The sequence below is a fragment of the Macaca nemestrina genome, chromosome 3, assembly GCF_043159975.1.
Source record: "Macaca nemestrina isolate mMacNem1 chromosome 3, mMacNem.hap1, whole genome shotgun sequence".
Taxonomy (NCBI): domain Eukaryota; kingdom Metazoa; phylum Chordata; class Mammalia; order Primates; family Cercopithecidae; genus Macaca; species Macaca nemestrina.
The window spans coordinates 147,558,410-147,579,148 of NC_092127.1; the positions used below are offsets into that span (position 1 = coordinate 147,558,410).

General features: G+C 35.2%; 1 protein-coding gene across 11 annotated transcripts in view; it reads right to left on the bottom strand.

The window, feature by feature from the left end:
* LOC105496884 (WD repeat and FYVE domain containing 3) overlaps positions 1 to 20,739 on the bottom strand; it is a 307,925-nt gene that overhangs the window by 55,343 nt on the left and 231,843 nt on the right. For 9 of the 11 annotated variants that reach the window (XM_011767528.3, XM_071093605.1, XM_011767525.3 and 6 more), the window contains 9 exons: positions 17,599 to 17,698; positions 15,598 to 15,758; positions 14,034 to 14,263; positions 12,864 to 12,973; positions 11,029 to 11,211; positions 10,012 to 10,169; positions 8,859 to 8,936; positions 7,192 to 7,419; positions 687 to 737 (listed from right to left, as the gene is read on the bottom strand). In XM_011767528.3, coding sequence (XP_011765830.2) covers positions 687 to 737; positions 7,192 to 7,419; positions 8,859 to 8,936; positions 10,012 to 10,169; positions 11,029 to 11,211; positions 12,864 to 12,973; positions 14,034 to 14,263; positions 15,598 to 15,758; positions 17,599 to 17,698 — 1,299 coding nt within the window. The remainder of the gene's footprint in view (positions 1 to 686; positions 738 to 7,191; positions 7,420 to 8,858; positions 8,937 to 10,011; positions 10,170 to 11,028; positions 11,212 to 12,863; positions 12,974 to 14,033; positions 14,264 to 15,597; positions 15,759 to 17,598; positions 17,699 to 20,739) is intronic. The other 2 variants (XM_011767531.3, XM_011767536.3) reach the window with 1 other exon arrangement.

Below are 20,739 nucleotides of genomic sequence, written 5' to 3' on the forward strand. Positions count from 1 at the left end.
GGGCAAGAGAATGAATTAATAGATGTGGGACAGCATCTGCTTGATTACCGACTTCATGTACAGATTCAAAATTGACCTACAAGAATTTTTCTCTAAATATTTTGAGGTGTACTTCTGTGTCCTAAAAAACTACATTTTTTATTGAATTACATACTTCCATCTTTCTGGAATATAAAAATGATAATTAACTTTTCTACTAATTAAAATAAATTTGTATTTTAAAAAGTGATCACACACTCTTAGTTTCCATTCATTCTGATTGAAAAAAAATTTTAAAAGAGGAGACATTGCTGCATTCTCAAAATACACACTTTAGTATTTAGAATTGAATGAGTAACTGAAAAGTTGAAGACGCCAGGCTGCCCATTACTAACATGCCTCATAATTTGTTAGTTTATGTGTGAAGCAATACATGTTTTTGTAGTGAGAGCAGTGAACACTCAGCCTGTTAGTGAGCAGCATATAAATCCTAAAAAGAGACAATTAGAAAAAGCTGAGAAACAGTAGAACAACGTCTCTCAGCCTGAATGAAATCAACTGTTCAACTCTAAGGAACTTATAGGAAGAACAAATTGAAAGCCAATCTTTTAAGTTAGTCTAATCTAGCATGCACTTAAAAAAAACCCAGAAAACAAAAAACAAAACTACAAGTAGTTTACATTCTTTTACTGTAATTTGTGTTTTACCTTTTGAGGAATATCATCGGGTGTCTCAGGCTGTTTACTTGGGATCTCAGACTGAAAACAGGGTATTAAGTATAGACATATCAGAAAAAAAAAACATAAAGAGGAACACAAAAATAAAATTTTTCTTGAGGACTGTATGAAATATGAAAGATGTAGTTACTCAAAGAAAATTAACATGATAGCCAAAGCAGCTTAAATAATCACTTAGCATCTTGTGGTTACTTTCTCACAGATCAAAAGTAGTTTTAAGTAAACCTTAAATACGCCAAATGTCTCAGTGCTATTGAACAGGACGAACTCTTACAAATCACACAGGCAAAACTTCAGCACAGGTTGCCATTGACTTGATTTACAGGCAACTCTTTATACTGTTTAAAAAAAAAAAAGAAAAAAAAACAACAGAAAACAAACCTGAAATCAGGATAACAGAACCTAATGCTAGCTAATATCTTCCATCTTCTTTTCCCTGGGGTTATCCCTAAATCTGTGTTGTTAACAGGGGCAAATGGCTGATTTAAGCTATCATTTACAATACTCCATACCACAGACATCACTCTCTTTCTTTTAGGAATCCTCCTTTAAAAGCATAAGGACCTACCTACTTCCTTCACTACCTTCACCATCCCAGAAAGGCTGAAAGCAGAGGGTAGACTGGATCATCAGCTTCCAGATCAGAAGTTCTTCTAGAGTACTTTTAAAAGAATTAGGTAATGGCTTTATATTTTATTTTCAGAATAAAATCCTGGTTAATAAGAAGGCAATTCTGTTGAGCTGTAGCATGTGGCTTCATGTAAGCACACAGGTAGCTACAGACAATAATGCAACCAAAAACCACTTCCGAATTTCCTTCCTGTTCATGGTTTATATCTGGTGATGACTTCTAGTACCTTTCCCTATAGTAAACATGAGCAGGCAAAATGTTTTCACAAATGTTTGCTTCCCAAGGCAAAACCATGGCCCACTAGGCATACTTACAAATACTTCACATGGTTTTAATGATTCTTTCTTTTTAAAAGCAAACTTGTAAAGGTATATCTTATATTGAAAAATAATCTTTAACGTCTAATCAACGTTCTTTATCTTGGTAGGGATTTAGATGATAAAAGTGTAATGTATGTATTTGTTAAAACTCACTGACTAGACCATAATAAAATAAAAGCATTTTAATGGCAAAAACAGATCAGGAAATCCAACATTAAAAAAAGAAAGAAAAAAAAATCACTGAATGGTACACTTAAGATTTGTATATTTCAAGGTATATAAAATTTCCTTCAGGAAAAAAAGAATTGTAAACAAATATTGAACTCATAATATGCACATGAAAGTGAAGAAAACTGATTCTTCAACTCGCTCTGAAATTCATAAAACAAAACAAACGAACAAACAAAAACAAGATAGGACCAGGAGTGGTGGCTCACACCTATAATCCTAGCACTTTGGGAGGCCGAGGTGGGTGGATTGCTGGAGCTCAGGAGTTCAAGATCAGCCTGGGCAACATGGCGAACCCCCCATCTCTACCAAAAAATCCAAAAATAGCCTGGCGTAGTGGTACATGCCTGTAAACCCAGCTGCTTGGGAGACTGAGGCGAGAGGATTACTTGAGCCCAGGTGGTCGAGGCTACAGACAGCCAAGATCGCCACTGCACTCCAGCCTGGGCAACAGAGCGATACCTTGTCTTAAAACAAATGAATAAAAATATAAGACAGACTGTTGGATAGATATGCAACAAATAAATACAACAAAACAGACCAATTACCAATGTCATACCTGTGACATTCACTATATATACTCCCAGCCAGGATGTACGCAGGGTCTACTAAGTATACTCTTATATTTTTCCTGGCACCATATGGTACATCGCCAATTAAATACATATTTGCTCACTGATTGATTAACCAGTTCTTATTTTACTAAAAGACCCAGCACTCAATAGTAAATATGTTATCCAATAATTTTAGCATTATTTTGGTTTCCTTTTATTTAAAAAAGCATTAAATTATTACTATAATTGTTTACATAGAAACCTATATTTTTCAAAGTCAGAATTTCTAGAAAATAATTTTATAGTCCTTTTACTTCAAATGTTTCTATAATGCTGGCAATGAAATTTTCTAAATGAGCTGCTTAGTTTCTGTAAGTCTTGTGACATTTACACATTATATAAAAATACGTATTGAGGCAGCCACAAGAAACTCTCCTAGTTAGAAAAGGAACCTAAAAGTTGACTAGCTTCCTGCCCCTGAGTAACCCTAATTTAATAGGCAAAGTCTTCACCCTAATGAACTTTGCAAAGAATAGTAAATGTGTTTGAGATTATTATTCTTTAAAAATAAGGGAATTATATAATTAAAGCCTAGTTAATATTTAAATACAATTTTTTTAAAATGGCAAAATATGCATTATTTTCCTCCCTTAGGATTCAGAGGAACAACCAGATTTTGAATTTTCAGCACATCCCAGGCTTACATCTTACACTATCTATAATATTTGTTTAAAATACAGAATTATAGTATAATTCAGCTCTTTTAATTATGAAAATTACTCCCCAAGAAAGGTTACTATGTGAAAAGTATTAATCATTTTTATGTGAGAATACAGAATTTTCCACATGTACTTAATTTTTCTCAAGATATTAATAATTATTATTACAATTTTTATTACAATAATTTTAGTTGATAAACTTTCAATGCTGTAAAGTCTGAGTATGTTCCATATTCTATACACAAACATCCAATTTAAAATCAATAAATAAAATTCAAAACTTATACTAGGTAAGGTATTTTTTATACAGTATGTAACATTATCAAAGTTTAAGAAATAAAACTTTAATGAGTAAAAAAAAAAATCACCTGATTTATTTCTAACAAATCAAAGACCTTAAAACAGAAATTAATTTTTTAATCACCACTGTATTCTTTAGCGTAAGTGACAGGACAAAACATGGAAATGTTACTGAGAAATAATAATTATTTTAATCAATAACGCAAAAGATCAAATCATATGCCCTTGCACCAGGAGAGGCTTCAAAAGCAACTTTAGGTTGGCACAAACCTATTATATCACAAAAAGTACTGACTATATTAAACATGCATGCAAGGAGGGCAACAAATTCATGGAAGTTTAAAGGAAAGAACTGGTTGATCTCTAACTCTGGGAGGCAATATTTTTTAATATAGATCAGGGCAGAGGTGGATTTACTATGAAGTTAAGGTAGTTTAAACTTTAGTGGCCTTCACTTGCATGAGTCCCTTTCAAATCCCTGGAAACAAAGCCCTACTAATTTTATATTCATAATTTTTACTCTTTTTCTTATAGAGCCCTCTCCTAAACTGTATAAACTACAGGGCCCATAAAATTGCATTCGAGGCCATTTTAGTGGAAAAGTTTTAGATTTAGGAAAATTCTATAGAATGCTAAAGAGAAAGCACAGGAAAAAAGTCTATAACTTAGGGAAGACAAGAGTGCTGGCAGTTCATTCACTCAATATTCATTGAGTATTAGGTACTTTGTTAGCACTAGAGAGATAAAACCTAACATGGAATACATTCACTATCAATGGATAATGTCATAAAATGGGCAAACATTAGAATCTTTTCTTTTTCAAAGTGATTCTACTACTAAGGGACTGTTGAACTATACTCCTACCTTACTACACTACTTCGCAGCTGCAGCCTAGAAGGTGTTCCTTAACTACTCTAGGTTTCATTTTCTCATGTGTAAAACTGGGATAACAATATTAACTGTACTTCAGAGGGCTGTTATGAGACTGAAACAAAATGAATTCAAACTGCTCCGTAGAGCATCTAGCTCAGGAGTGTCCAATCTTTTCGCTTCCTAGGCCATACTGGAAGAAAACTTGTCTTGGGTCACACATAAAATACACTAAGACTAACAATAGCTGATGACGTTAAAAAAAAAATTCTCTCTCTCTCTTTTTTTTAGATGGAGTTTTGCTCTTGTTGCCCAGGCTGGAGAGCAATGGTGCGATCTCGGCTCACCACAACCTCTGCCTCCTGGGTTCAAGCGATTCTGTCTCAGCCTCCCGAGTAGCTGGAATTACAGGCATGCGCCACCACACCTGGCTAATTTTCTATCTTTAGTAAAGATGAGGTTTCTCCATGTTGGTCAGCATGGTCTTGAACTCCCAACCTCAGGTGATCTGTCTGCCTCGGCTTCCCAAAATGCTGGGATTACAGGTGTGGGCCACCGTGCCTGGCAAAAGTCTCATTATGTTTTAAGAAAGTGTATGAATTTGTGTTGGGTCACATTCAAAGCCATCCTGGGCTATATGTGACCCTTGGGCCTCAGATTGGAGAAGCTTGATCTAGCTCATTGTGCTCTGTAAATATTAGCTCTTCTTTTTTGATTTGATGGTAGAATTCAGTGGGATAATAGATATTATAACTTTTTGAAAATTTGTTTTTAACACTGCCAGATGCATATTCCAAAAGATACAAGTGGACATTTAATGGCATTTCAAATTTACAAAATATGTGAACTACTAAAACTAAAATAAAAATTATTTCAGAAAATTACACCATAGCAGATTAATCTTGACCTTGATTTGTGCATGAACTATGCAGCATGAATTCTATATTCTGTAACTGTCTCTCCTTCCTGACTGCTTTTTCCTTTTAGGTGAAAGTATCTCCAACATTTCTCAACTGTCTTGTATTTTCCAATATGTAACCCACTTGTTAAATAAATAAGTTCCATCTGGTGCATACTTATTTATGACAGTGTCTGTTTCGATTTCACAGGCTGGTGAATTCCTTTGCCTAGGTAAAATGCTGATGATACTACGGTTGTAGGTGTGAACTCTTAATAGGGTACTTTGTTTTTATCTGATATAGAAGTTAAAATACACTTTTGTAAACAAATGACATTATTACAAGGAAGGAAAGGAGCACAGATAAAAATATTATGGTTATTGTAAAAATAATTCAAAAGTATATGCCTCAGTAAAATCTAAACAGTGAGTTGGTCATATATTTGGGAAAGCATATTTATATTTTAGTATTCTTGAATGGATTCAATTTAAGCATTGACTCAATAAGAAATACTTTATCAAACTGCTAATGCCTTAAATTCTTAATAGATTGTTAAGGAAAAAAGATTAACAATTAAAAGATCATATTGTTGCTTTGCTCTTATAAAAGTAAGTGCTAGTAACAGGCTGCAAAAATATGGGTAGATTACCTTTTTTACAGTGCTCCAGAATTAGAAATTATAGTGCTTTAAGGCACAGCTGCATCAAGTATGGCATTCTTGACAGAATTGAATAGCTTTGAGAAAAGCAGACTTCAGGGAGCTATCTTCTAAACTTTTAACAACTATCAGCAGGAGCTAAGACCTACATATATTACTATTTTAGAAATTTTACTGTTAATTGACAAATTATAATTGTTTATGGTATACAAAGTGATGTTATATGTATATGGTTTGAATGATTAAATCAAGCTAATTAACATATTCAGCACCTCAAATACTTAACAATTTTTGCGCCAAGAACATTTGAAATGTACTCTCTTAGCAATTTTGAAATGTACAATACATTATTATCAATTATAGTCACTAGGAATGTAACAGATCTCAAAAAAATGTATTCCTCCCGTTTATCTGAAACTGTACCCTTTGACCAACATCTCCCTATTCCCCTCATCTCTCAGCCTCTGGAAACCTTCATTCTATTCTTTGCTTCTGAGTTTGATTGTTTTAGATGCCCCATATAAGTGAGATGGATCATGTAGTATTTGTCCTTCTGCACCTTGCTTATTTCATGTAACATGATGTTCTCCAGGTTCATATACACTGTTACAAATGACAGGCTTTCCTTATTTTTTTAAGGCTGAATACTATTCCATTATGTAAACATAGCATATTTTATTTATGTTACTCTGCTGATGGACACTTAGGTTGATGCTAAGATCTATATTAGCATCAGGACTGAGGTTAAACCAATCAGTACAAGATAAATGGAGCTAGGGTGCTCGTCAGAGAAAACCAAGAGGCATTGGAACAATTCAAGCTGCCTCACCTTATATGATCAGAGCTACTTAGAAGATTCATGTGTTCTAATATATAGTGCTTATTCTGGACCAGACACTATTTTAAACACTTAACTAATTTTAATGAACTTAATCCTCCCAATAGTCCTATGAGGTGGAACCATTATTTGCTCAAATTCAGGCATAACAAAACGAAAACCCGGAGAGGTTTAATGACCCGTAACCCAGCCATAATAGCAAAGTGGTGGAGTCAGGTCTTAAATTTGGGCAGTCTGGGTCTGGAGTCTCTGATATAAACCTCTTTATCATGATGTCTCCTTCTTGCACTGTTGCATCTTTTCACTCCACCTCCACTCTGAAGTTATCAATTCAATGGAGTTTGTTGAATTTTTTAAATGAGCTATTTGAGGTAACTGACTTAATAGAGAAAAAATGCTTACAAAGGAAAATAAAAACTTGAAAGAGCCAGTGTGATCATTGAATTCTGCATACTCACCGCCACATTTGTCTCTTGTTCAGTTTCTGGCACGTAAGGGTAATGGTTATAAAACATATCGTTTCGCACCATCTTTTTCCTCATCCTGCAGGGCCCTTCTGTCATCTCCAGCATCCACTTGTCCAGGTGGGAGCCGATGGGAGGGCCCCACAGCCCCCGCTCCCGCAACAGCTCGCACTCGATCTGGCACCACTCTTCCGTCACGTACTTCAGGGCATTCTGCTGACGCTGACAGGAAAGAGTCCAGGTCGGTTTTCAAGCAAAAGCAGGAGTAACAGTAACAAGTCTACAAGTCACTGAAAATCAAGTTATTACTTGGAAACAAACACAATCCACACCATTTCAGTTAATCCTATAAAAGTAAAATTACATTCGTTTATGGTTAAAGTAAGCGGGTTTGTTGTAGAAGGTGGACTTCTTAAAGCATCAAGTAAATGACAGACATGTATAGGGTAGAGCGTGCAATATAGTGGAACAGAGAGTTCAAAGAAGTCTGTTTATCTGGCACAGGAAAGACGGTAATATTATGATGAAAATATATTGAAATGGTTAGCCCTATGTGCGCTAATAAATACATATGGTAATTTAAAGATACACCAAACTGGAAAATAGCTACCACAACATGTACGGGGGATAGTCTAGGAAATCAGATGAAGAAAAAGTGCCAACAGGCTTGATTACTGGTGAACTAGGTAAACATTTCCAAAGATTTTAGATGAAGAATATAAACATGCAGCACTAAGAGGAAACTTGACATTCATACAAAAATCAAAGAGAAACCATTTTCTCCTGGCCACTGGGATAGATTCAAACCATTTTACTTAAAAGGAAATTATGTCACAGTACAAGTTCTTCTTGTCTATCAAATGAGAAATATGTAACATTTCAACAGTACACAATGATAAATAACTTGCCCAACGATTCATGGAATGTAAGTATACACAATTTAAATCTAAAAATAAAGATTTCTAAAACATAACTGTCAGTAAAGATTACTGAGTAAATAATTAAAAATTTACCTATCACAGTAGTACTTATATGTTCTTTGGTTGGGGAAACTAAGGATCTAGTGTGATATCCATAAAATATTAGCAGTTAACCATTCAGAAACCTTTAATAGATCCAGAATAGCTAATCTGAGAATAAAACATTTAAGATAAGCTTTTGAGTAATTATGAATTTACCAAGAGAATTTCAATAAATTTATTTTTCACTGACATAATCACCAAGCACTTGTAGGGTAGTAAAAAATAATTTCATTTAATCTTGTAATTTTTTACAATTTTAAGAGACTTCTCAGAGACTTGGATGCATGTTTTCACAATCTCCTTGTTAAAAGCCTGAAAAAGAAGGCTCATCCTTACATTTTTATTTTTATTAGGAACAAAGACATGTAATGTGTCAGTAGTGGATGTCAACAGAATTCAGCTGGGCTCATTTTCAGTTAGTTGCTTTTTGAAATGCAGTTTGTTGACAGAAGATTAAAATTTTCCATCCTAAAATCAGTAGCCAAAGTATCTGATGGCAGGAATAATTAAAACCATCATCTGATGATGAATACAGTCCAGCAAGTACCTTAAAATGGGCAGAGAGATACCAGCACAAACAGAGACCTTTTACATACAAAAAATGTAAAACAAACCATTATGATGATTATAAATCCTTACCTCCTGATATTCTTTATATTGTGTATCTACTAAGTCGCGAACAACAGCAATGTGAGTAAACATCCACTGCGAAATCTCCTAACAATGGATGGAAAAAGAGTCTTAATATTTCATGGATTTCTGGAAAAAAATAGTTAATTACCCTTGAAATTAATGCTAAATAATTGGTTAAAATTCTGCCAAAAGCACCAACACAGAAAACTAAAACAAAAAATTCGGAATGAATTCCATGCTTGTGTGATGGACACAGATCTGCATGCTCTCCTACCCCCCAACCCCCTTCAAGGAAGGGCTTGCTGCCCACGTTTCTGGGCTACTGTCGACACCCTCAGGGATGGCCTTAGCTGCAGAAGGAAGATGGGGCGCCCCACATCCAATGATCTAGGGGTGAGAAGAATCACATATTTCAGCTTAATGGAGGTCAATTCTAAGAGGGTATTCTGTCCTCAAAGCTCCACTTAGTTTGGCTGAGGCTGTCACTAGACCAGCACTGCAGCCTGACTTTTCCCTATATCCAATCCTGCTTTCTTCTCCCTTCCACAGGTATTGATTCCAAGGGCACCCCCTAATATACATTATGCGCACTAAACTCCATCTCAGAGTTTGCTTCCTAGAAAACCTAACCTGATGCATGAGATGGCTGACACATACTATTTCTCTCAGACCCTTTCATAGCTGCCACTTAGATTCTGGAATGGTGAAGGAAGTAGGAGGAAGAAGTTAATGCTGGAGGCAGATGAGCTTTTAAAAAACCATCAATCATAGGTATATACAACAGGACTAAAAATTTAAAAAGACTTGTTTGGCTATTGCCTTAAAATTTATATAATTATTAGTAATAACATTACTGAAAGTTGGGAAAATTGAGAGAAAATTATCCATAGTCTGATCATATATTAATCTCTAAATCTCATCTTCTATCCAGTTATAAGATGTGTATAAGTAAATAGCACTAATAAATACTTTTATCATAAGAAAATGAGAGAAATTCCCATAGTCTGGATTACTTCTATCTTTATTCTAAAGCAAAAATACAGGAAAGTTTCATTTCCAATCAACTGCTTGTACATGTTAAGTATATTATATAAAATACTACAACTAAACCTTGAAATATAAATTTCTAATAATATCATCAATGAAACTAAAAAAGTACCTGGGTGGAAAGACTGTGTTTATTAAGACCACTTTCTTTTCGATTCCTTCTTGATCCTGTTAACTTGGAAAGACCAAAGCCACTGCTGACACGGGATAATTTGGACTGTGTGGTGGGCACTAAAGCTTCTCCTCGACTTATGCATTTCTTTTCATGGGCTATGAAAAATTAAATTAGATTATTTTATAATTTCTCCATGTATTTATGAATCTTCCTTTTAAAACTTTCATATGTGGTTATAAACTACAACGCTGTAGTTAACAAAAGCAGCACATATTACAGATGCAGACATTACATTTAGATATCACAAATTTATTTATTGGTAATCTTGTTTAAGGATGATTGCTTACAAATTATTGTATTACCTGAACTTACAGTTGGTTGAAACTTCACAGCTCTGTAATAACATGTACATTTAACTATGAGTTTCTATATTAATAATTCATAATCACCTAATTAAAATCTTTGGTGTTGGGTATACTTCGCAACTTAGAAATGTTTTGGATTTTTAAAAGGTTATATAGCTTATACACTGTAGATTATACAATGGCACCAGAGAATCTACGGTAAAAAGCTATAATTTAATACATCAATATTACTGCAACAAAATGTATGAATATTCCCATACCAAGTAGGACAAAGAAAAATAAGTTAGGTTCTGCTATAAAGTCAGTTTTGGCACCAAATTAATGAAAAAACAGAGCTTTTTGAATTTCAAAATTATAGTTAAGGGATTGTTGACCTGTAGCCAAGACAGTGACCATACTAGAGCTGCTAGCAATGTATTACATTCTGAATGCAAAAATGCCTAATGTATAACATACCTCAGATACAAAAAAAAACTCAAAGAAAAGTAAGATCTCAGTATAATCATTCTAGAATGGTTGTTATATTGATTTTCATTTCTACTGACTTTATAGTATCCTTTTGGGAATGCTGTAATCACATATTTAAAGTATACCCATATATGACAGCCAAATGTAAATCTCCCGGTCATAATATCTCTATAGGCCTTACCCAAATGATTCTGCCAGCACTTCAGGGCAGCTTCTTCAACGAGTGGCCTTGCTGTAGCTATGTCCACGTGGCCCCTTTCATTCACAGGCAGAGTTACTTTGAACAGCTCCTCTAAGACTTGTTTCTTACTATGTATCAGTTCAGTCCAAACTCTGTTGACAGCTTTTATGAGAAGCTGACGCCCTAGTAAACAAACAAACAAACAAGCAAGCAAATGACCAAAACAAGGCATAAAGTTAGTTTTTATTTTTCTTCATGTTTACATGTAGGAATTTTGACTACAATATTTAATTGTTTAAAAAAAAAAAAAAAGCTCATGTTGTATCTAGCCCAGTGAAAAGGTTATTTAGACAACTCAAACTGTGGTTGCCTATTTAGAAAACATTAAAAATATCTTTGTATTCATACAAAAGAACTACATTTTTATTTATAAAATTGGAAATTATATATATGTAATTATCTAACTTTTTCTAGATTAAAAACTTATCCCCCATTTAAAAGTAATTTTTAGATCTGAATGTTTAAGGTGAGTTCAAAACTAAGTTAGTATTCTTGAATATTTTGCACAAGAAAAGAAATATTTTGAGAAGACTTTTACTATGAAATTCATTCTTACTTTGGATTCCTTGTTTGTATGCCTGACACCTCCTCCAGACCAGTCAGCCCTCAGCAATCACCTGAGGGCCTGTGATAACAAGCTCTGCTAGTCCCTCACCCCAGGGTTTCTAATTCAGTAGGTCAGAGTAGGGCAACAGAATCTGCTTTTCTACTAAGTTCCCAAATGATATTGATGTTGCTATTGTGAGGACCTTGCTATGAGAACCAATGCCAGTTCCTCAGGGGGTGAAAATAATAACCACATCTTTGGTGTTTAGGATTCAAAACATTTTGGTGAAAGAACAGAGAATAAATTCATGTTTAAATGAAGGAATGAAATTAAAACGAGTGCTGGGCTTCCTGACAATGAAACCATATGTAAAACTATTGCACAGTATTTCTGAGGAGAAAAACACTACCAGAGTGATTTCTCTTTATCACTAAACATGTGGAAGTAAGAAATCAATCCATACAAGGACTTCAATATGCAATGCTTACAGGATCAGTGGGAAAACCAGATTGAAAAAAAAGAGAGGGGCTGGGCACAGTGGGCTCACATTTGTAATCCCAGCACTTTGGGAGGTCGAGGCTGGTGGATCACTTGAGGTCAGGAGGTTGAGACCAGTCTGGCCAACACGGTGAAACTCTGTCTCTACTAAAAATACAAAAACAATTAGGCATGGTGATACCCGCCTGCAATCCCAGTAACTCAGGAGGCTGAGACATGAGAATCACTTGAACACGAAAGGTAAAGGTTGTAGTGAGCTGAAATTGTGCCACTGCACTCCAGCCTGGGCGACTGAGCAAGATTCTGTTTTTTTTTTTTTTTAAAGAGAGTATAGAGAGAGAGAGAGTATAAAGAAGAATAAAAAATAGCACTATTGATAACCTGTCTCAAGCAATATTTGCCTACTCTGATGTGATATGCCTAGCATTACCACTGGGCAGTTCTCTTTATAGTTAATTCCAAGGTAGTATTTGAACTTAAGCAAATGTAAATATTAATACCACCACCAAATCTCACAGTGTTACTAAGAAATGATGAGCTTAGCAACATTACTGGTTTGTGCTTTACTCTTATTGGCATGAGGGGACTCTTTGTCTATGTATAGGTTGCTCTACTGGGAGAGTTGCTATCAATGCTGGCAGTTTCTGCAGCCAGTTTGTTGGTTATGTCTTAAAAACTGGAGATAAAACAACTTCAACAATTTAAAAACATCCCAAGTTGAGGCAATTACCTTCACTAATATCTTGGCTGTAACTACCATCTGGTTCAATGTCAGAGGGGATCATAATGTGCCATGTGGTCATGCGGGCTTCTGCTTCCAGTCCAAATCCATCCACGTTGCTGAAAAATTCCAATCAGTTTAAACTTTATGAAGGAAATGATTAGCTGCAGACTACAGTAACTAAGAATTACTCTATTTCCATTACCAGCAGACACTGAATGTCTACTCAGCAGATGCACAGAACAGAGCTCTAGTTTGCCAGGAAGATGCCATTTTTAAGAGGTGATCAAATAAATCCACTTGACTAAATGTAATTAGACTAATCTATAGCATCAAGATTATTACCTTAATATTTAATATGCCTTTTGATTATTGTGAACATTTTAACCTAACAATTACAAAATGTTCATTCAACTAACATTTTTCTAATATGCCTGTGTCCTCTCTCCAGTCTTATATCTCACTACTCTGCTTCTGTAGTGAAATAGTTGCAGTTCTCCTAAGGTGCCACTCTTTCTTCCCTCTGGGCATTCATACAGACTGTTCTTTCTTCCAGTAGCAGTTGTCTCCATTCTCTTGTCCTCCCCAACCAGGTCTCAAGCTGCAGCTCAGCAGGTATTTCTTTCAGGTTAGGGGCCCCTCTTATGTGCCTCCAAAGCACTGGGTTGTTCCTAGCAGATCACTCAATACAGCTGACTGGTCTTGCTTAGCTTTTTCCCCTCAAGAAGGCTGCCACAGGGTCTATCTTACTCACATTTTGTACCACCCCCTAATTCAAGGCTTGGCCCCGGGAGACTCTAATGAAATATCTGTCAAAGCAATCAACTGGAAAATACTAATTTTACTCATTTAACACATAACACTGCATTGAGCTTTACTTTTTACTTCTCTTAGACTTCAATGGTATGTATTTTGTTTGCTTTAAAAGCAAACTGCCTTACATAAGTGACATATGGTGATAATGGGAAATTTTACAGGTGTAGAAAACTAAGTTAAAGGAAAAAAGATACCCATAATTTCACTGCAAAAATGCAACACTTGCCCTTTACCTTTTTGCATAAAGGTTTAAATAAAACAGAATAAGGGTAAAAGAAAGGCTACTATCAAAAAAATGAAGAATTTTGTTGGAATAACATCAAAGCCAAATTTAACATGGCAAACTGAACCTAAAGGATTTACCTTCCAACATGTAGATTGATCAAGCAGTGGGCCAGACAGCTAATAAATTCTTGGTCATGGTTCCCAGGTCCTAGGATCAAGTTTCTGTTTACAGTGAGGACCCTGAGTGAATCAAGCAGAGCTACTTGCTGAGGAACAGTTTTGTGTGCCCGTGAGAACTGGTACAAGATGGTCCTATTGAGGCAGTGATACACTGCATCCAGTGACAATCCCTGTGATCTTCTCTTTGACTAAAGACACGGAAGATATGTTTTTAGTACAATAGACAAAAGTAAAACACCTGTTAATCATTCACACCTGAACTTTTATTAGGTCTATTATATACCAGATGCCATGCTAAGTATGAAGGTGCTAAGTTAAAAGATACAAAGCTCTTGCTATTATGGATTTCAGAACCCATGAGTCACATGAATACCACTTAATGAATGATATGATGGCTACATTAAAAAAAAGAGCTCCCAAGGAGGGGAGCCACTAACGCTGCTGTGGGCAGAGCAGTCTCCCTGAGAACACGAGGATGTGACATCTAGGGGAGTCTCCTCACAAATATATTTTGTTAGGATAAATGATCACTATTCAAAAGTACTGAAAAAATTAAGATGTTACTAAAATCATTTTTTTTTGACATTCTAATTTCATCCCCTCGTTTGAGAATTTTTCTCTTTGGCTTAAATACAAATATATCCCTTTAAAAAGACTTAGGTGACATGAGAGAGCCTATGCATCTGTGTACCATATGCTAATGGTATTTCCTACTTTATTTCCTACTTTCTACATTAAGTATTATATAAGATTAATCAATTGTGCCAAACCAGGCCAAACCCTTAATTAAAAGTACTGTGAACATGCACAAAAAATAACAACTTCAAGAGAATATAAACTACAAGGAACTTTGTAAAGATTCAACTGGTAAGAGAATATTCTTTTAATATCAACTCTTCATGCTGTGTAAACCTTTACACATGGATGTAGTATACAGTACAAACCTACCAAACCATATTAAGGTATTTAAATCTATCGGGGTAGCAAAGAATAACACCTAGGCAACTTTACAAGGGACACACTGGCACCAGGCAATTGGTAATGGGGAGGGGTTCAAAGTCTGTATGTCTATTCAGTTTTTTTTTTTGAGACAGAGTCTCGCTTTGTCATCCAGGCTGGAGTGCAGTACTGTGATCTTGGCTCACTGCAACCTCCGCCTCCCAGGTTCAAGTGATTCTCCTGCCTCTGCTTCCCAAATAGCTGGAATTACAGGCACACACCAACATGCCTGGCAAATTTTTGTATTTTCGGTAGAGACAGGGTCTCACCATGTTGGCCAGGCTGGTCTCCGACTTCTGACCTCAAGTGATCCGCCCGCCTTGGCCTTCTAAAGTGCTGATACTACAGGTGTGAGCCACTGTGCCTGGCCTGTCTCCATTCACTTTTAATAAGCTTAGCTTTTTATTAAATGTTAACATTCATTATCTTATTAGTTACACTTCATTTCAACAATTTTGATACCATAGGCAAAGTTTTCAATAGGAAAACATGTACTCTACAACTGATAGTGACAATGGATTACCTGTGCAATTAGTTGAATTATAAAATCTATAAGAAGTTTAGATTCTTTGTTGAACATGCCTTGCCAAAGCTTGTCCACCACACGCTGTGTGAAATAAAACACATTGTTCACCAATACCTGGTAGCTTCCTCCACTGGTAATAGGCAGAGATGCGTCTTCCCCTAAATTCCAGTAGGAAAAAAATGTCTAAGAAAATTGATATCTAGCAACACAAGATCAGATCCTCAAAAAAATAAGGCTAAGGAAAAATAAGTGTATCTACAACATGTAGAAATATGACTACTAGCTTTTATGTACTACTTCAAGAAAATGACGTTCAATGGTCAGAAATCAGGATGAATAATTTCAGCAGGATAAAGTGTTATGGATTGAAACTACCTGTGGAGTCTCCTATTGCCTAAACAAGAGTCTGTGATAAACAAGCAGTTCTGCAACATAAACTGTCAGTCACAGGTGTTCTCCATTTGAGAGAAAAAGGGCCAGTTTATTAGCTCTTAATTGATTTTGTGTAAGTAATAAAGGGTAAAACTGTAAAACAAAACTGTTTTAGAGTATAGCTCTAATAGCAGTGAAGTAACACAGACAGAAAAGAGCTTCAGGAAAATTGTGAAAAATAAAGTATAATCAATGTTGAGGGGTTTGTTTAGCCCCTCCATCATTACCATTGGCTCTCTTTCTAAAGCTATCTGAGTGTTTTCAGTGTGTTTGCATATACATATTGCTTTCAGACTAATCCTCCTAGCTCCTCCTCCTAACCAGAATGCTTCCTCTAAGCCAGGGGTCCCCAACTCCCAGGACATGGACCGGACCACACAGCAGAAGGTGTGAGGCAGGTGTGCAAGCATTACCACTGGAGCTCCTTCTGTCAGATCAGCCGTGCCATTAGATTCTCATAGGAGGGCAAGCCCTATTATGAACCGTGCATGCAAGGGATCCAGGGTTGCACAATCCTTCCGATAATCAAATGATAAATGTAATACTTGAATCATCACAAAACCATAATCCCACCCCCCGCCCCGGTCTGTGGAAAAACTGTCTCCAACGAAACTGGTCCCCAGTGCCAAAAAGTTTGGGGACCACTGCCTTAAGCCTTTCCTCCACAGAAATTCTGGAGGTTCGATTTTTATTATTCTCACCTAATGCTAATAATAATTTTTATTATTCTCACCTAATGCCACAGAATTTGATTTTTATTATTCTCACCTAATGCTAAATTGCCCCATTAATCAAAATTATCTGTGTTGTGTCTTTGTGTAGTATGACTGCTCTAAACTGATAAGAATAAGTACAAAACTGTGACTTGACTTTGAGAGTGCATAGTTGCATGTTAAGACAATACTAAAGATTTCCTGGCAAATTTACTTCGGGAAATAATTGTAATTTAATAGCACAGAGGTTATATGATTAGTATTATTGCTAGGAACTCAAAAGTAGCATATATAGTATACTAACCCATTATGTTTCCTTCTCTTATAATTCTGCTTTGTTTTATACACAAATGTTGGCTTCATTGTACATGTATTAAGTTTCATATTTTTATTGTAACTAGATATAGACATACAGAAAAAACACATTTCAATGTGTTTTGACTCTATGTCCTGGAAGCCATACTAAAAAGATAACATACATATACCTATGACCCAACAATTCCACTCATAGGTATATACTCAATAGATATGTGTAAGTATTATACACATATGTGGTCCATATGAACATGAATGTTTATAGCAGCTGTTAAAATTATCTCAAGGTGAAAACTTTCATATGTCTGTCAAGAGTAAAATGACAAATTGATATAATCACATGATGAAATACAATATATTAATGAAAACAATGGACTCCTGCTACATGCAACAAGATAAATCTCACAAATATAATGTTGAGTATGAGAAGCCAGACAAAAAAGGAAAGAGAAAAGGTGATGTTAAAAAGTAGTTTTACTTGGGGCTTAGAGAGGAAAGTGATTATAGGTATTTTTATAAAATAAAAACACAGAATTACCTAATAACACATCAGCTGCAAGCAAATGGTCCATCACACTATCCAAAATGTAAGTTTGAAATTCTTTTTGCTGAGTTCTTGTAGACCTTTCAGGGGAAGCCTAATCAAGAAAATTTAGGATTAGAAACAGAACCAACAACAAAAAAAATATGAGCTCAATCATATTTACATTACCTAATGTATTAAAAAGATTAAAAAATCCTACTGATAAAATTTTTAAAATGCCATGAGAGATGGTATACATGCTTATGGACTTTCACATATTTTCTAACTACAGAATTAAAAAAAATTTAAAGTAAAGGTGAAACATCATCTTCTTTTAAATCAATTTCTTAAGACATAGTATTCTAAACATTATATTTATTATATGGTTACAGTTTATATTATATAACATATAATACATAAACAATATATATAGTATTGCTATATAAAAACTGTTATATAACTGTTATAATAACTGTTATATAAAAACTTATATATATATAACAATACTATATATATTTATATATAGTATTGTTATATAAAAACTGTTATATAAAAATTGTTATATAAAAACTGTTTAGCAATATAATAAATATTTGACTGTTAGCACACCTCACTTCCAAAAGAGATATGGCAGTTTATAATGAAATACAGATAAAATAAATAACAAATGAATTATAAAGCCATTAAAATAAAAAACCCCAAGAATCTAGTAATCAAGAGGGCATGTCAATAGGGAGAGGAAATATATTTGTAACAAAAAAATAATTAAGCACAAATTTAGCTCTGAGCTTCATAGGTGTCAAGAAAACAATAGTTTACAAAGCTTTCTATTGTCTATAAAAAGAAACACATAGTGTCACAAGTGCCTACAGTCCCAGCTACTACGGAGGCTGGGGTGGGAGGATTGCTTGAGTTTGAGTCAAGCCTGTGCAATATAGCAAGACCCTTTTATGAAAAAAAGAAAGAGGGAAAGAAAAACACAATAGATGGTCAGCAAAGACATATGTTTTCCTAAAATTGTTCTGAGAGGAATGTTCTCTGTGGGTTTTTGTGAGGAGGATAGTGAACAACTCTATATAGGTGGTATCTTTGCTAAGTTTTACAATGTGCAAAGATGATTCTGAAAATTATCTTATGTTAAAGTGTCGAGCACAAAGTTAAACTGTAGTCTACTGACAACAATTCTACTTGTAATTAGGGTATGACAATCCAGGTGCATAACTTTCCAGTATCTGATCCGGTGAGCAGCAAGGAACTGGCAACAGTGGGATGAGATGTAGGAAAGAGCCTTTTGTCACCCTCAAATGCCAGTAGTTTCAGCCAGGTTTTTGATAGGAGTTGGATATTAAACAACTCAATAAATGTCCTAACATCCTTTCTTAAAAAGAGATCTGTATGTTTTAGATTCAGGCACAGTATTGAGGTTTTGCAAGTGATATAGAAGAACCTACTTATTCTTGAATAGGGAGATCTGGTACTATATTTATGACCATGTTACAAAAGTGGGCTTTTAGAATGCTGTTCTACTTTCCCTTCTATTCTGATTTTCAAGGTGGTCCTGTTAATGTTTTAAGAAAGTAGCTAGAATAAAAGTTCTATATTGAGAACAAGAACACTAACCTAAGTTCTCAAAAGCCAACCACTAAACTAAAATTGTAAGGAAAATTGCTCCTTCTTCTGCATAAGACTACTTATTTTGTTTTAAAATGACAAAATATGGGTCTAGTAAGAATTAAAAGAAGACCAGTGCTTAGGAGTTTGGTTTGTCATTAAACTAATTTGGGAAAAAGTGAAGAACATCTCATGTTGTTTTTAATCTTGATAAATTTTCCTGTGTAGTTAACAGATTAATACAATAGCGAGCAGGAGACTTGTGACCAAGGCCTGTCTAGTCCTTTCAAGCTGATACTACATTGAGTGTCTTATCCCTATAAACTGAAGAGGATGTGAGGACTTTTAAGTGATTAACAGCAGACCAACAGTTACAGGAGGGTTTCCTTATAATTACATCAGAGACCATTTTATCCAATAGCTTGAGTTATCATAATTTGCTAAGGAATAAAGCTCTGCAGTCACAGAAGGACATAAACATTTTGAAAAAAATGGTACTCCTGGCTGGGCATGGAGGCTAATGCCTATAATCCCAGTACTTTGGGAGGCTAAGGTGGGTGGATCACTTGAGCCCAGGAGTTCAAAATCAGCCTGGGGACAATGGTAAAACCCCGTCTCTATCAAAAAAAAAAAAAAAAAAAAAAAAAAAAAAAGTCTGGCACGGTGGTGTGTGCCGGTAGTCACAGCTACTTGGGAGGCTGAGATGGGAGGATTGATTGAGCTCGGCAGGTCAAGGATGCAGTGAGCCATGACTGTGCCACTGTATTCCAGACTATGCAACAGAGCAAGACCCTGTCTCAAAAAAAGAAAGTTACTCTTTCAGGCTCATAATCAACTCAAGGTGGTTAATGAGATAAGTAGTAATGAGTAGGGCTTATCAAATCTTAACTAGAAAAAGTTTTGAAGTCTGTAAAACAAAGGGACTACTAAACATACAGAAGTGAATGTAATTTATTTTTATTAAAATAATATTCTTTCTTATTCCAGAAGGATTTAAGACTGACTTACTCATCAACAGGCATTTAATCTTCTGATTTGTCTCAATAAAACTGTTACACGCATGATGAGGACCCAGAATTTACACTTGTGACTGGTCCTAGTGGCCTAGTTTGATGTTCTTGCTGAGGTGTATAGCAGTCTAACTTTTCAAGGACTTAACATTTTATGAAAGCATGCATTGTTGTCTCTGAGATGTTCTTTTTCTTTTTAAACAATTCACTGGACTACTGTTTTGTGCCAGACATAGGGCTTATATATATACATTATCTCATATAGTCAGGAAAATACCCTTGAAAAAGATACTAATGATTTTAGAAATAAGTTAACTGAGGCCTCGAGAGAGTAAGTCACTTGGTCAAGTCACATCTAGGATTCAATTCTCAGTTTCTGTGAAGCCAAAGCCCATGGCTTCACCAGTTACATCATACTCTCCCCGCTCTACTAAAATCACCTTATGAAAGTTAAAAGCACAAGAGCAAATCTGCAGAGTGTGGGCTACAATCTGTTCATCACTCTTTTAGATAAGACTGGTTGGCCCACCAGACA